Source organism: Haliaeetus leucocephalus, unplaced genomic scaffold (genome assembly GCF_000737465.1).
Source record: "Haliaeetus leucocephalus isolate CR32 unplaced genomic scaffold, Haliaeetus_leucocephalus-4.0 Scaffold153, whole genome shotgun sequence".
Lineage (NCBI taxonomy): Eukaryota > Metazoa > Chordata > Aves > Accipitriformes > Accipitridae > Haliaeetus > Haliaeetus leucocephalus.
In genome coordinates this window covers 375,016-391,386 of record NW_010972589.1, presented here as the reverse complement: position 1 = coordinate 391,386, position 16,371 = coordinate 375,016, and the positions used below count along the sequence as shown (strand labels likewise).

Here is a 16,371-nt window from a genome sequence, read left to right as displayed (position 1 = left end):
GCTACAGTAGACTACTGTGGTAGAAGGAAGCACGCTTTCATGACAGCAAATGCAGCAGGAGGCTTTTTCAACACAGTGTAAGATATTGGTGTGTTCTAGCAACAACCACTAATCTTCGATAGTCGGATGCCAGATTTATGTAGCAGATGTTGCTGTATGTCTTGTATTTGTAAGTGAGGTCTGCAGTGACTGATGCTGTCTTTCTGGAATCTCCTGCCACAATGCACACATTTTGTAAAAGAGAATAACAGGACAATAATCTCTAAACAGCCTAACAAGTAATCCCAGACTAACACTTAGTTGAGAGTCTTGTTCAGATGATCATTGCTGTCTAAAATCCACAGGCTGTAATTCTCCCTTATCCTTCTGCTACCATCCAAACACTGAAATGGGTTTTTCAAAATGCTTTTACTGTTCAAATTTTCTAGCTGCTTCTTTCAGCCCTTCTCAGGCTTATTAGTGGCTTTCTCTCAGGCATGCTCAATGGGATATGTTCAGGATGAGAATTAAAATGCCAAGAAATAAAGTGAGGAAAAGAAGAGAGGATGAGCAATTCAAGGGAAAGAGACATTAAAAGAATTCAGAGTTCATGTATCTTAAATGCAAGACCTCATGTTTTTGGTTCAGTGGGCATTCCTGCTTTGTTGTTGTGCTTGGATTGTTGGACTGCACCAGCCTCTGCAGATCATATGCTTGAAATGGAATTGGGCATAAGTCCTACAGCTGCTTGCTGTGTTCACACAGCTTTTTACATTGTTTTTAAGACATTAAAAGAAGCAGAAATTACATGTATGCATCTAGAAGTGCCTGTAAGCTTGTAAGCCAGATTGAAGTTGAGATTTTAGTCATGCTGAGGGTGCGGGGATGAGGTGGGGAAGCAAAACAGACCTCAGAATGTTGTTGGGACCATTGTATTTTAAAATGTGTTAGCTTGCCTGCTTCTGAACACAGACAAATTGGTATCTACACAGGGCCTGATCTGTTTAAAACATCTCAGTTAACAATGGTCAGCATTAAGTGATAACATATTTATGCATGTAGTGTTCAAATACAGCTTCGTTTCCTAGTCTAAATGCAGGACATTTGTGACCTTCCGTGTACCTCAGAAAAAAGCTCTAACAATCTATGCAAAGAACATTTTTTTTATCCTCCCTTTGCTGCCTCTTTTGAGTCCAAGGCTAATTCTTCTATCACACTGACATTGTTATATAATGATTTGTATCGATTGAAAAGGCTGTCACATCTGTGTAGTGCCAGCAGCAGGTCAGAGGTTGGACAGACAAACGTTCTGCAAGTAAAGAACTTACTATCCAGACAATACTATGTATGCAAAATAAAATGTAACAATGGAAATGAGAGGAGGTTAAAAAAAAAAAAAGGAGCTGCTCTATGAGCCTTGCCTTGGCGTATGTCACTTAATATTTGTTATGTATTTAAACTTTACTTGGCTCTTTGCATAAGACTCAGTTATCTGATAAGTTAACCCATCACCTAAAAGGAGTTTTAGGGCTAAGAAGACATAAAAAGATGGTTGCAGCACGAAAGAAGGCCAGGGAAGAAATTTTGCAGGATTCGCACATGCATCTATGAGATATAAAAAGCACTTCTTTGTCCTAAATGATCCCTTTTAAAATAATATCCATCTGGATGAAAGCAAGAAAAGGAGACAGACCAGAAAACATGTTGTTTAATCTTCTGCTGCAGCTTGCTCATCACCTGCCTGTCATGGACGCTTGATTAGTTCCTACTGCCAATTCTTCTGTGATGTTTTCTAGATGCTCTCACTGTATTAGGTGACACGGGGAGCAGTAACACCAGCATGTCATGCAGAGAGAGGATGCAAGAGTGAGAGGGAGATAAAGTGCTTAGTGACCACACTATTTTTCCTTGTAATATTTAGCATACTTGACAGAAAACAAAGGAAAATTGCTGAAGAGTATCTTGCTTTAAACCAAAAAAAAAAAGATTGGATCCAATATAAAAAGTATGTGTCTAATTTGCTTTTGAGGAATGAAATCCCTTTCTTTGTGGAAGTAGTGAGCTTTCGCTGGCACCAGGTAGTGTGAAGCATCACTCTACATTGAATAGGGACTGTGTATTGATATGAAGATCACTGGAATTCATAAAACACAGATATCCTCACATTTCCTCCCTTGTTACCATTTCCACTCTTGAAAATGTTAGTATTTGTAGCCTTATATTTATAGTGCATTATATTTATAGTCTTATACTTAATATTTAGTCTTTATTGTCTGAGGAAGAAAGTGACAACCTCTAATCTGAATGAATGCTTCTTCTACACATGCATGTACTCTACATGCATGTTAAACCCATATATATATGCATACAGTGTATTTCATAAGAGCTATTGAAATTGGATTCCAATTGAAAATGTAAAGAGTTGAATTGTGAAGAAAAATGCACATTGGCTCTCCCTAAAATAAAGGAGTCCAAGAAAAGTAAGCTACAAAGTAAGCCACTTACATATTCTGTTGGATTTGGATATATAAGGACAGTAGATACTTCTAAAAGATATTAATCTGAGATAACGAACAAGAAATTATGTTTCTAGAACATGTTTCTTTCTAAGATGAAAGCAACTTTCTGACATGAACCACACTAAATTTGTGTGGAATGCAGGGAGTGAGGTTTATCTTCTACTATTTTAATGCATACGAAAAAACTACGTATCTTGTCATCATCTCAGGGAAGATTTATGAGGCTTTCATGCAAGATCAGTAAGTATATGTAATGAAATCCTTAGCAGGTTTAAAATTGGGAGTTAACAAAAGGTCAGTTTTGCAATATGTAATTTAGCCACTGGAATTACCAAGGGAAATTTTGTAACATTACATTTTAGCCAATCATAGCTATAATTGGAGCGTGTTCTTTTGTCTGTGAGTGCTGCAATGGAAAAATATGTTTGTAGCTATCTATAAAGAAAGAAGACTGCATTCTCCACCATTTTTTTCGCAGGACGTTCAGGTGTATCGTTGTAAAGCAATTACAACTCCCTGTGATTTGTTAGTCACTGGTCTGCACCCATATATCCAGTAAACATGGCTGAGTAAAATCTCATGAGTGAGCTAGTCTCAGTGCAAACTGAAACTGGCTTAGGATCTTATTGAAGTAATTTCATTCTTCAGCATCCTTTACAAAGCTCTTCAGTCTATCACTTTCTTTCCAACTTGAGACCTCTAATCCTTTAGGTCTGGTAAGCTGGGAGTTCTGAATGTGGAGACTAACATGCACCACTTCAAGAAATCCTTCTTCTCAATGATTGAAAACACCAATTTCCATTCTGTGATCTGTCAAGTGTGTCAGCAGAAGTCTGTTCTCCCTGGTCTGGCTATATATCCTGAAATGAAAAAGCCAAAAATAGCTAGTTCTCCATCAAAACTTCCTGACTAAAGCTCATTTTTCTGTAGACTGCAAAGCATCCTGCTGTTTCTTCCAAGATTTCACAGCTTTTTGGTCATAGTCGAATTCAATCTGTGAGCAATTATGCAAATTCACCCTGAAAAATTATTTTCTTAGCAGAGGGGAGTCAGGTATTTGAAAAGATGTTTGAATTCTTGACAACTCTAGGTTGTAAGTACAAAGGGCAAACTTGTTGGTAACTACCACGATAAACAGAGAAAAATATTTATCTGAAGAGGAGGAGAGAGAAGTGTTGAAGTGTTTTTAATTTGTGCCTGCCCTTTTAGCATGAATCTTAGCTGGTGATCAGGAAGTGATCACTTACACCTTGAACTGAGAAGGATGGGACCTATGGCATTGCAAGCTCATTCCTAGAAAATAGACATTAAAAACTGCTGGGAAGGAGAAGCATGGTATAATGAATTATATATTACAGACTAGATTCAAGGCAGCTAGAGACAGCTTCTCAGAAATTATCTGAAGTTGTTAGTCCTTGCTAATCGTGTGATATTTTGAATTTATTCATTAAGAACCTGCCTTTTATTTACATTTTAAACAAGCACAATATTGGTGATATACCACATTTATTTGCCTTTTGTGTGGCTTTTCATGCCAGGAATACAAGGTGTTGTGGAGGCTTATCAGAGCTGCCTGCCCAAGCTGCAGCTGTATGGGCCAACAAACATTGCTCCCATCATCCAGAAGGTGGCAAAATCAGCATCAGAGGAGACCAACACCAAGGAGGCCTCGGTAAGGGCATAATGCTGTTTGGCTTTTTTCTTGTCTTATGATGTATCTCTTGTAGACCATCAAAACAAAGGCTTTTCATGTGTGGGAATCATGCCTTCACAGTTTTCTCTAACTGCCCTCACAGAGGGCAGCTTGAGTCTGTGTCAGCTGGAGCAGTGTATCTAGCTTCAATAGTCACAATTTTAAACTCTTCTCCCACTGTTCTGTTTCTTGCTTTTAGAGCTATTTTACTGTAACACAACCAGTTCTTCACTGTGGAAACCACTAAGGTTACAGAAATGTAGGGGCCAAGCCCTGAAAGTGTTGATCATACAAGGAGATGAGTTCAGATTATTCCCTACAGATTACCCCATTTCAAGTCTCCTGCAGAGGCTGTACTAAAACGTTTTTGTTCAACTAGGGGATTTTTACAACCATTCCTTTGAAAACTACAGTGATAGAGTTTTCAATTTGCTATGACTGACATGGAGTATTATGTGCCTTTTAGAAATCAGGAGACAAGTCTGTTAGCCTGCATCTGATACAAAATCCATGACAGATTCTTGGGCTAAAAGGCTTAAGCATAGATAGTGTTTTAAATGTACATCTTTGAAATGGATTAGGCTTATTTTTCTCCTGCCTTCCAAACAGAATGGGAGAAAGGGAGAATGAGAGAATTGGAGAAAGTACGGGACCGAGGAGGTCTGAAACATTTACAAGAGCAGTGCTGTTGAGTCAAGGATGTAAGAGAGGGCTTGTATACTGCAGCAAGATAAATGACTATGTATAGGAACAGAATAGAGCTGTGCATTGGCATGTATCTCATCACCAGGCCTGGAGCTTTCTCTAAGCTTTCTTCATGTGCTGAAGCCTTTTTTTAAGTACTATTAAGGCAGCAGTTCCCAAATATTTCTGTTCATGAGTCTGGGCTTGTGATTGTCACTCCACTGCTGTTTCCAGGATCTTGATACTATTTAGGGTCCCAGTCCTAAAATGGGCAATTGCTATGTTTGAATTTCCATACCCACCTAATCGTGAGGTGGCTCACTCTGTTCCCAGTGCTGCCTCTGAACAAGTATGTCATATTGAATAAGTTGCTTCATTCTTCCAGACCTAAGCTTCGTTTGAAAAAGAAATTAATTTATAGCATGAGTCTTCAAGATGAAGTTTTCTCCCTGCATGTTTTGTTTTATTCATGGCAGGAGATAATGAACAGAACTCTGTGTGAGTTTATATAGCTGTGTATACAAAAACCTTAATGATGTTTTGTGTGTTGGTATTGCCTGTGCAGAGTGACCAAATTCTGTGACCTGTTCATTTTTCCTATTGATGCACATTTGTTAAATGACTCCAGCTGCCTAACAATTCATAAAGGATCCAAGTGAGAGTCACTCTTCCCCATTACTAAGTGAAGATGTCATAGCCCATGATCCCAGTCCAGTGGACTTGGGAGTTTGGGGAAAGAAATGACAAGCACACAAAATTGCTTGCTCTCCTCTAGAGAATGAGAAAATCTCTCTTCAGGGCTCTGTATGAAGTGTTTGAAAATGGACATATTCCTCCCTGCGCATGCCCTTGCTCTCCTCAGGGACCCCATTACTCTGCAGAATTCAGTAGACCTGCCATGGTGTGGTGCTTCTCCTACAGGCACCACTGGATCACCCTCCAGTTTGCAGACGGCTGCACCCATCCCACTTGCCTGTTAGCAAAGCACCTCTGCAAAGTGCTGTCATAACCTCCCTGACAGCTCTGCTACAGGCTTGTAACGCTTCAATACCCCATTCCTTCCTGCCTCCCACTGGTTCCCAAAGGGAAAAAAAATGTAATTGGAAACTGTCAGCAGAAGTGATTGTGCAGCAGATGGAAAATAGGGCTAGTGAGGATCTCAGGACTATTCCAGACTTCCCAGCCAAAGTCCTGACTCTCCCAGCCCTAGCAGCTAGAAACCCCCTTTTCTACACTGTGCATGCCTTGGCTCCCTCCAGCTCCTGGAAATTACCTGAACTAGAGCTAAACTCCAGAAGAGGACAGATTAGTAGCTGAGGAGGTTTGGATGGAAAACACACTTAACCTTTGAGTCACTATTTTAAAAAGTCCATGAGTGAGTTACCAGAAGCACTTTTATACTGGAAAAGGGCAAGCAGCTTTGGAAGATTAACTAATGATATAATTTTTCACTTCTTGTCCAACAACTTCAGCAATATTTCATCTTGCTGATTCTGACGGACGGCGTCATCACAGACATGGCTGACACCAGAGAGGCCATTGTCCATGCCTCTCACCTTCCCATGTCAGTCATCATCGTCGGGGTGGGGAACGCCGATTTTAGTGACATGCAGATGCTGGATGGTGATGATGGGATCCTGAGGTCTCCCAAGGGCGAGCCTGTGCTTCGAGATATTGTCCAGTTTGTGCCATTTAGGAACTTCAAACATGTAAGCTGACTTTTCCATCCATTCTGCAGAAGGCTGAATGTATGTAACATATAGGGAACAGTCTCTGGGGCTGGGCCTAACTTTGTATGGGCATGAAGTGTTCAGTAATCCTATGGCATTATTGTGTCAGAAATTGAGAGAAAAAGCAGTACAGAATGAAATGTGCTTCATTAGTGAGATGGTGAGGGTGGGGAAGGAAGAGATGGGGCAGAATCCATGTGCTTCTTGTGGTGCCAGTCCTTAGTTCCACTTTCTCCCTGATTTTAGTTTTGTTGCCCCTCCTGACTTATTTGTCCTGGTGTCTCTCTTCCATTCTCTTTACATCTGTTCTATTAGGACTACTGTATTCTGCTTTCCACCCCTTCATTTCCACAGGCAGCTGAAATGGCTGTGAATTTGTACTCACAGTGTTCCCCGGGAGTCTGTTTCCTTATTGAAATTTAGGTCCCTGAGTTCTCAAAGGCAGGACTATCCACCCACAGCATCCTGGTTGCCTCCAAACCCTTTCCCCAAATTCTGTACAAGAACACAACCAAGAAAATGGTGTTACTAAGAGCTTCAGCCAGCTGTTCCTGTCTGAGCCCACTGTGGTGTAGGGAACACTCTGTAGGAGAGGAAGGGACAGACCCAGCGTTAAATTGCCAAACTTGAAATAATGCCTTGGCTATGTACTTTTCTCCCCAGTCACCTGCCCTACATTGCAGCATCTGTCCCAGGGACTTTTTCGGCAGCTGGGTAGAGACTGTGTTCGCCCACAGAAGGAGCTTTCCCACACACAGCCAGGTTTTTCAGGGCCCTTTTCCTCCATATGGAGGCATGGAATGGCCAGTGTGTTCCGCAGCAATGCTGATCACATTGCTTTCTCTCTGTTTTTCCATCTCCCTTCCTTCCCCTCATTCTTTCTGTTATATTGAAATGGTTCTCCAGACTGCTTTTTTGCTCACCTTGGTGTCTAGGAAGCATATCCTCAGTATTTGATTTGAAAATTTCTTTACCCCACAGTGTAACTGACTCATTCTCCTCATGAGATTGCCCTTTCCAATCCACTCCCATACGCTAGTGAGCCTTGGATCTGGATATGTCACACAGAAGTTTTCAACTCTGGGTTGGTTTTGGTCTGCATATTGGTTGCAGTGCTTACATTTCTTTAGTTTTTCTAGGTTTTTTGTTACCACAGGAGATTTCTTTTTTCTGTTTGCTACTTCCAAAATACCTTCATTTTATTTTCCTCTTCTCAAGAGTTGTTCTTTTCTCACTTCAAAATACTATTTTGGCATATTTGTCTTAGATCTAGACACATTTCTTACTTTCACAAACTCTACTGAGGAGTAAGAGAAACAAACTTGTTCCTCTTTTCCCTCTACCTTTATGTAAAAAATGGATCCTCACAGGAGGTGAACTCCCCCTGAGCTATTAGTTTGGTGACACCATGCCAAATGGCTGCAGATTTGCCACTGAATTGTAGATACATACATTTCTATGCTGACAGTGCCACTCAGTCACCTATCTACTGCAAAAAAGTATGAGCACAACCTGCTCATAGCTTGTGATTCTCCTCATAAGATAATCACAAGTGCGTAGTGCTGCACTGTAGTCTATTGTAAAAGTGTCGAGAGGCAAGTTATTTATGGGCTAGTGCTAGACCTACTTCCAATTAGTTGAAAACCTGTTTCTGCAAGGAACTGGCAAAGCAGCTGCACTAGTTATTTTTAGTTTCATTTTGTGATTTTTTTTAACAAAGTTGAAATCATCCTTAATTGAATAGATTAACGCTGACAGTTGCAGTTCTGGGCACTGAATATATTGTGCCTCTGGTGTTACTTGTGAGTGAGTTTATGTGTGATTTTAATCGCTAGCATTGGTCAAATGACAAGCATATATTATTTTTAGCTGTTTTAGATTAACTTCCCCAGTACTGGGAGAGGATAGCAACCTTAAAAATTTATTGCTCTTGTTAAATAGTGATATTTTTCTCCCCATTTCTCTCAGTGGCAGAGATAATACAGACATAGAGATAGATAATTGTATTTGCTGCATCAGAAAAGTCAATATATCTTATATGACTTGATATTTAGTCTGTTTATTGTGATCTTTCAGCATTTCAACAAATGTCAGTGTAATGGATGAGTGCCCATATCAATAGCCACTTCTGGCTGAATTTCTTTATTGTCATATCTCAAACAATGTCTCTCTCTTAACAAAGTGACATTCACAGCTATCTTGCTTACTTATCCTCAGCACAAAAAAAAGACCATGCCTTTTGCATCAACTAGTGAAATAACTTTTCATGGGAGAAATTAGTGTAATGTTTTGATTCAAACTTATTTTTCCCCACAGAGAAATGTGGATTTAACACATTTGGGTGATTTTTGTCAGATCAGTTCTGACCAAACACAAGAGTTACCATAAATCAGCATATTACATTTGACAGCTTTAAGTAAAAAATGTATTTAGTCAAAAACCACATCCCTTTTGTCAATGTACCTTGTGTTTAGCTTTGGTATTTAGGTCACTCAACTATTAAGCAGAAAAAAAATGTTGAAGGACCTTTTTAGAAAGACTACAAATCAAGTCGTATAAGGTTTATAGGTTTTTCTGATAAATCAAGTATTTATTTATGCCTAAATCTGTATTACCTCTACTACTGACGGAAGGAGGGAAGAAAATGTTATTTGTGAGCAATTACTTTTTGTTTTGCTGGAACAGTAAACCGAAATTCATTTGGAGTCAACCCAAACAATATTTTTTTTCATTACTTCAATTCTCAGGTCAGCCTGGAACTCAAAATCTCATATCTATCCAAAGAAATCAAAAATAATCTATCCAAAAGCTGCCCCTGTGAGAAAATTGAAAGGAGGGAGAAGGAAGTTGTAAAAATAACCTATAGAGTGAATCCCCTATATTTTATAAGTTTGACTTCAGAGAAGGTTCTGATCCTGCACAGCACTCATATAGGCATTTAACACATTTCAATTCGTTATAATTATTCACATACCTAAAACCTCACATCCACTCCAACATTTTACTGACTCAAGACCCAATATAGACAGAAAGCTTTATTATAGGGGTTTAATCTCCTGCATGATGTAGTGCATCAGGAGTACTTCAGTAAAGTATCTTATCTTTTTTACTTTCTTTAAGGAATATCTTTGAAGCTATGAAAATAATAATAATTGTAGTATTCTTGGCAAATCCTGTAGTTGCAGAGGCTTGATAAATCAAGGTAATCATTACTGCTTAAAAAAATGTCCCATTGTATAGTGGATGACATGCAGTTCACTACAGGGGAACATAACAAACAAAGGGAAAATATTTTCCTTGAACCCAAGTGAATTTCTTCTCTCTATAATGCTCACCACCCCAGCAATGTGAGTGTCCTTCACCTGAAACTGTAGAACTGTGATGTTCACAATCATTGAAATGTAGTTGAAGAAAATCACCTGTCTTGAGCCATTCACAGGCATATTTTAAGAGCTGAAATTCTCTGCCTTTAGGATGCATAATATATTTACTGTGCACAAATCTGATGCCACAGGTAGATTGTATTCCACTCTGCATTGTATTTAATCATAAAGGCTAACAACTGTGACTTAATAACACATATATCACAAATGATCGTGGAGAGCACAGCTCTTAACCACTGCAAGCAGCAATGTTTTGCACTATGCATTGTAATTAAAGATTAAGCATGGTGAAGCTATAGAACTGAATCAACAGTCATTTGTAATATACACCAATTATCATCATAGGGGATTATTTTCCTGCTCCTGGCCGATCTGAAGTGTATTAGCCATGAATTGAGAGCTATTCATCTTCAGGTGTTTATTGCTAGGATGCTCTTCAAGCAGAGCAGTTAAACAGTGGAGAAAACGTTACAGTAAAACATTGATGTACCATCTATGTTAAAAACCCAGCGCAGGCAACCCTTATGCAGCACTGCTGAACTGGGGCTGGTTTTTAGCTCAGAAGTTACTGGGTCTGATTCTTACTTATACAAATGCTGCTTTGCACCATCTGGTCTAGAAGTGAGAGTGCTTTACCACCACAGAAGTACATAAGGTGCAGGTGGCCCAAGTCATCAGACAAGAAATTGCCCCAAACACTGGTTTTGGGATGCTCCCTGCTAGAAGTAGCCCCAGGACCGAAAGACATCACCAGCACGACGAAACTCAGTGAAGCAACAGTTATCCGTGTTCAGACTGAAGCACGGAGTCAAGCCAGCTACCCCAGGGCAGCTCTGTGTGGGGCCACACATTGTGAGCCTGTGAGCACAGTAAATGTGTTAGCTTAAACCTCAGTGAAAGGCTATTTACTTAGCATGCACATTGGGCACGGAGTGCATAGCTCAGTTGACTCCTCAGGCAGTGGTGGTTCAGCCGTGCAGCTGAGCCCTGGCAGAGCCTGTTCTGAAGGGCTGACCCTTCGCTCAGGAAGAATGGATGTGGCATCAGAAGAGAGAGAAGTGGCAGCGGGAGGATGATGCAGAGAGATGAATGTCAGTCCAATGTTCAGGCATGTGGACTACACGTGATCCAGAGAAGCTGGTGGCAAGTGCTCCTGCCCAGCATTTTTAAAGATAGAGCAGAGTGAAGTTTCCTGATTGCTAGGGCTTGTGTGTGCAGCAGTGGCCCAGGACGCTTCCCCCATTCCCCGTTTTTACTCTTTATGTAGGGTTGTATTTTTGGTAAGATGACACAGAGGCGGGCTAAGGTATATACAGCTTTGGCACACTGGGAAGGAGATTAAAAAAACAATAATTCTCAATAGCAACATAGAAATCAGCCATTTGCCTGACTCTGAGGGGTATTTTCTGCTGATTTCACTGAAAACAGGTTTAGGCAAGAACAGAACAACTGTGGAAAACCATGCATTTCCCTCTGAAGGATTAAAATAAATAGGTTCTGTTACTGCGTAACACCTGAGAACAGTTCCCGCTCTGTCACACAAAGCATGGGCTCTGCTTTGCTAGTTTGTTCATGCAGAAATGTTCCAGGCTTTTTTGCCTGCACAAATATTTTGGTATAAATGTCACAGTAGGGAAAAAGCAGTTCATTTTATTTGTTACTAATCACATATGTGACTCAAAATACCAAAATACAAAAAAAATAGTTTTGTTTCTGGGTTTGCTAGCATTATCTTTGTATTTGTAGTATTATAAGATTTGATACTGGAATTTATAATAGCCCAGGGGCTTTCTGCACCCCTGGATTAGCTTGCCTATGAATAGTTTACCATTTACATCCTTTGTAAGCCTAATTTTAAGACTCTAAAAGGATAAGGATCCTACCCCATGAAATAGAGTAGGGCAATAAACAGTCAGTACAACTACTTTGTGACATGGTAGTTTTGAAACCTGGCTGACAATATAACAGACAGTGAGGATGGAAGTGTTCATTAATGTGGGAAAAAGTACTTGGTGTGCAGAAGAAATGCAACCCAGCCACCAGTTGAGTTCCAGTGCATCGTCTGAGCTGCCATGTGTGATCCATGTGTGCTCTATCTGGAGGTAAACACATTAGTTTAAACCTCTCAAACTGACGGTTAAGCATTTGCATTTTTACTGCATTTTTGTGGTGGGCTCAGAGGGAACATGGTCAGGCAGGCTGGCTCACAGGGGCTTGGAATCAGCTCTACCTAAATACTTAGAAACAAGCAAATCCAAAACACAGGGCAAGAGGGTGCTATTGGGCTGCATGGGAGAACAGGAGTCCAGTTTTGTCACTGCTGAATTCAGGGAATTCAGGAAAATCTCTGCAGCACACGCAGGTAACAGTTGCCCACAAAACAACCACAGGCCCCACTGCTTAAAATGAAGCATTGTCAGGGTGTGAGGCAGCAGCTGTGTGTTGTCAATGGAGGGCATGGTTTCTCATTGCACTGAGGAGTAGCCCTCCTCCCTGCCTGCGGTGAAAGCCAGTGGCCATCTCTATATCCATCTCTACATTTCAGGGTCATCAGTTCTTAAGTCTGGTTGACACCCGCCATTGATAGGTTGCAGGAAGAGCTTTAAAGCCTCCACAAAGCCTAGGACTGAAGCTTTCTCTTGACCGCGGTTTAATGCCAATGAAAACAAAGTATTTTTTACTGAATTAAAAACTTCCCCAGCCATTAAAACAGCATGTCAGATCCTGAAGAGCAGAATGGTGATGAAGGCCTCCCTTTCCCAGTGATGTCCTTTCATATTCAACTTGAAGCTCTGCAGGGTTACTCACTGAGTGCTGATGAATGAAGTCTTTGCAGCCCTTTTCATTGCGATGTGGTGCTCTCCCAGAGCACAGGGAAGTTAAGGTACCCTGAACTTAAAATAGTCCAAACGGACCTGAAAAACATGCAGAGCACTTTTGGCTTTAGTGTATTTTCAGGCAGCTACAGCTACATGCCCAAACTGACTCATAAAATGAGTTTCCAGCAATAGCGCCACACACTTTGAGTCTTTTTTGCCTTCCATTTCTGTACCATACTTCCTACCTTGATCTCATGGCACCAATGCCTCTAAAACCCATGGCACTTCCAGCAGAGAGACAGGTTAATGCTTTTGTTTTCTACCATTTCCTGCAGGCATCCCCAGCTGCTCTAGCAAAAAGCGTTTTGGCTGAAGTTCCAAACCAAGTCGTGGACTATTACAATGGCAAAGGGATAAAACCAAAATGTATGTCAGAGTACGAGTCTTCCAGGACACTAGCTCCATGAACCTGCCTGCACTCTTTTACAAAATTAAAAAAGAAAAATGCTACTGTCTACAACTACTGTACTTAAAAATGAAACAAAAAATAGCACGTTTTGGTGATTTTTAACTAAAATAACCATTTTTTTTGCATGTGTAGCCTAAAGGCTTAAATCTGTTAAGCAGTTGTATTGTTGAAAACTTTTTACGAGAAAAAAAATCCAGAAAAAAAAAAGTGAACTCTTTACATTACAGCATGTTGCCTTGAGATAAAAAGTTATCTGTATCTGTTTTTTATACAGGTTTGTTGAAATTTTGCTAAATTTCTTATCTTTACACTGTAAAGCATTTTGAAATATTTATTGAGAGTCGATAGCCAAAATGTCTTTGGTTTAATCTGCTATGAAATGAGAGAATTTTTCAAAATGGCAGATGCATGAACTGTATTTTGCATGTTTAAAATAAAAACAACACAGTTTTGCAGTTGTTGTCTTTATTTCTCTCTGCCACTAGGCTGCCTGCTTTCAACTTCCATATTCCAAGAAAAGAGTATTAAAGTGTTTCAAGAGATATCTGGCCTGAAGCACGGGCATTTCTAATGTTAGCAGCTTATTATAACATGGGCACTCAAACACGCCTACTCAGTCTGTGGCCTGAGTAGCAATTTTTCAAAAGCCTGACACATGCAGCTGTTAGGAAGGGTTCAGACTGTAGCTGTAAACAGATCTGTCTTGGAGGGCATGATCTATCAGGATTGCATGTCTTAAAATATGCCTACTTAATCCAAATGATCTGGCTGGCTTTCGAATGGGTTGTATTTTGACTACCCAAATTTATAATCTGTTTGGGAACTCACTTTGTTTCATTTGTATTTTTTAATCTCACAACTGGTATCCAACTTTACGTGACATGTTTTCTGAAAGAAATTTTGCACAGCCTGATTTTGTGACAACCAGTGTTTTGCAACTTCATGCACGCACAGATCACTTGTGTGTGTTAGAAAAACTGGGTTTGTACCAAAAGGATATTCAAGCCGCCTGTTTTTTTAAAAAAGAGGACACACAAGAACAGATTGGCAGTGGATTGATCTTTCCATTGAAATATTTATGTACATAAAGGAAGAAATTAGATTGTTGTTATTCTTAGTATTTGAATTTTGGCTTCTTCATTTGCTAAAAGACAATAGTGAAAGATGTGATGTGTTAGAATTAAGGATAAAATTTGACCAAAAATAATTTGTGTGGGATTGCCTGAAAGGCATGGCTTTGGACGAGTTGTGCTCCCACTGAATGCTTGTTCCTAGTTCCAGGAGAAGCTGTTTTGGGTCAGTACTGAATATTTTGGAAAATCTCACCTATAAGCAAGGGTTTTTGTTTTAGAAATAATGTATTTTTAAATGGGTTTGCAGGTAATGTAGAACTCTAGCTCCCTGATTCTCCTTTAGAAGTAACTTCCGTGGGATCAGCTTTGATTGATGATTTTCTACCATAAAATGAAGGCAATGGCACAGCCAAGATGCATGGGGCTATCTCACATTCAGTTCTGCTCCATCTATATCCTGCAGCGCAATCGGTCACACTTCCTAGTAAAGATTCCTTCAGCTGATCGGATATTGAACAGAAGTCAGTATTACTTGGTCATAGGTATAAATTGTCTGAATCTGTCCCAACTGATAGATCTCAAATCTACGTTTCCGTTTAATGGCTGACAGTTCATTTGAGAGACTACCCCAGCAGGCTGCACATCTCTCCCTCTGTATTTCAGCTGGAAGCTACTGTGTTTTTCCCTTATATCTCATACACCACTCTGCCAATGTACCTTAATTCTTATCTACAATATCTCTATTTTCTTATTCCCATTTCCTCCCCTTTTTCTTTCCTTCCCTATTCTCAGAAGGAGCATTTTCTAGCTGTTAAAGCACATGACTGAAAAATCAATGACTCCATGTTCTTTGCTCCTCCAGTATCTTATTTTGTAATCCTGGCCAAGTTGTTTAACTTTTCTGCACCTCAGATGCCTCATCTATGAAATGAAGGTTACTGCCATGTGTTCATAAATATCTCACAATTGTACTGGGGGACTTCAATATTTGAAAAGTGATTTGAGATCCTCAGAGGCATGATGGTGCTCTTGCCATGTAAAGAGTATTTCTTTACCCCAGGGGTGTGGATTTAGGCATATAATGTACAGCTGAGGAGGGGTTAAGCCTTTTCTTTATTATTTGGCAGAATGAGGGAAAGTAAAAGAAAGGTTTCAGCACGAAAAATTAGGAATCAGATGAATTGTTCTTCTGGATACAATCTTTGGCTAAAGATTTCTGAAGTGTTTATGGTTACATAGAACTGGGCAGTTACAGCTCTTCATTAGCAGACGTGTTACAAGGTGCTTCTGTAGTGTAGCATCACATAAAATGCAGAGATCAACAGGTTATTGTATGCTGAGCTACATAAATCATCAGTCATTTTCATGTGTGTAGGTGGTCTATGGAAGTGTCTCAAGAGAATCACAATTGCTGCAGATCTTTCTGTTTACTTCACACAATCCAAATTGTGTACTTAAACACAAATCATTATCAGTGGTAATACAGATCAGCAATTCTGAGGCAGCCCTCAAGGTGTTTGAAAAGACACCATGATACTGAAAAATCAACTAGAAATTTCCTTCAATCTGTACAGATCCCAGCATGCAAAACCAAACACGTCATAGTGTGGTGAGCTGGTGTAGGAGAATGCGCAGAAGACAAAACTAGCCATATGGTAAAGGCTTTCTAACAAAGCTTTGAATGTTATTTTCATTGCTCCAAGTTACTCAGTGAAATAAGATAGTATGGGCTTTGTGCAGGGTAATATCATTAAGTATATGAATGTATCTCTGAAATGGCATTTATTCTCCTGTTTTATCTACCCAGGGTTTTAGCAAGGCCGTTCTGCCTTTAGGCTGAACCGCCATCAATTTCTCTCATAGATTTTTTTCATGCAAATTTAAACTTCTACTGCCTTTTGATGGATCATTTTAAATTCTGAAAACTCCTTTAAAATAAATTATATCTTGTCCTTTTGAGGTGATTGATGATCTAAAATATCTTCTCTTCCAACTGCAATCCTGCCTTCCTTTTTACTGTCT

General features: G+C 39.8%; 1 protein-coding gene across 1 annotated transcript in view; it reads left to right on the top strand.

Annotated features, from left to right (window-relative positions):
* Positions 1 to 13,726, top strand: part of CPNE4 (copine IV) — a 192,940-nt gene extending 179,214 nt beyond the window's left edge. The window contains exons 13-15 of the mRNA XM_010562021.1: positions 4,037 to 4,170; positions 6,348 to 6,584; positions 13,143 to 13,726. Coding sequence (XP_010560323.1) covers positions 4,037 to 4,170; positions 6,348 to 6,584; positions 13,143 to 13,274 — 503 coding nt within the window. The 3' untranslated portion in view covers positions 13,275 to 13,726. The remainder of the gene's footprint in view (positions 1 to 4,036; positions 4,171 to 6,347; positions 6,585 to 13,142) is intronic.
* Positions 13,727 to 16,371: the final 2,645 nt, after the last annotated feature.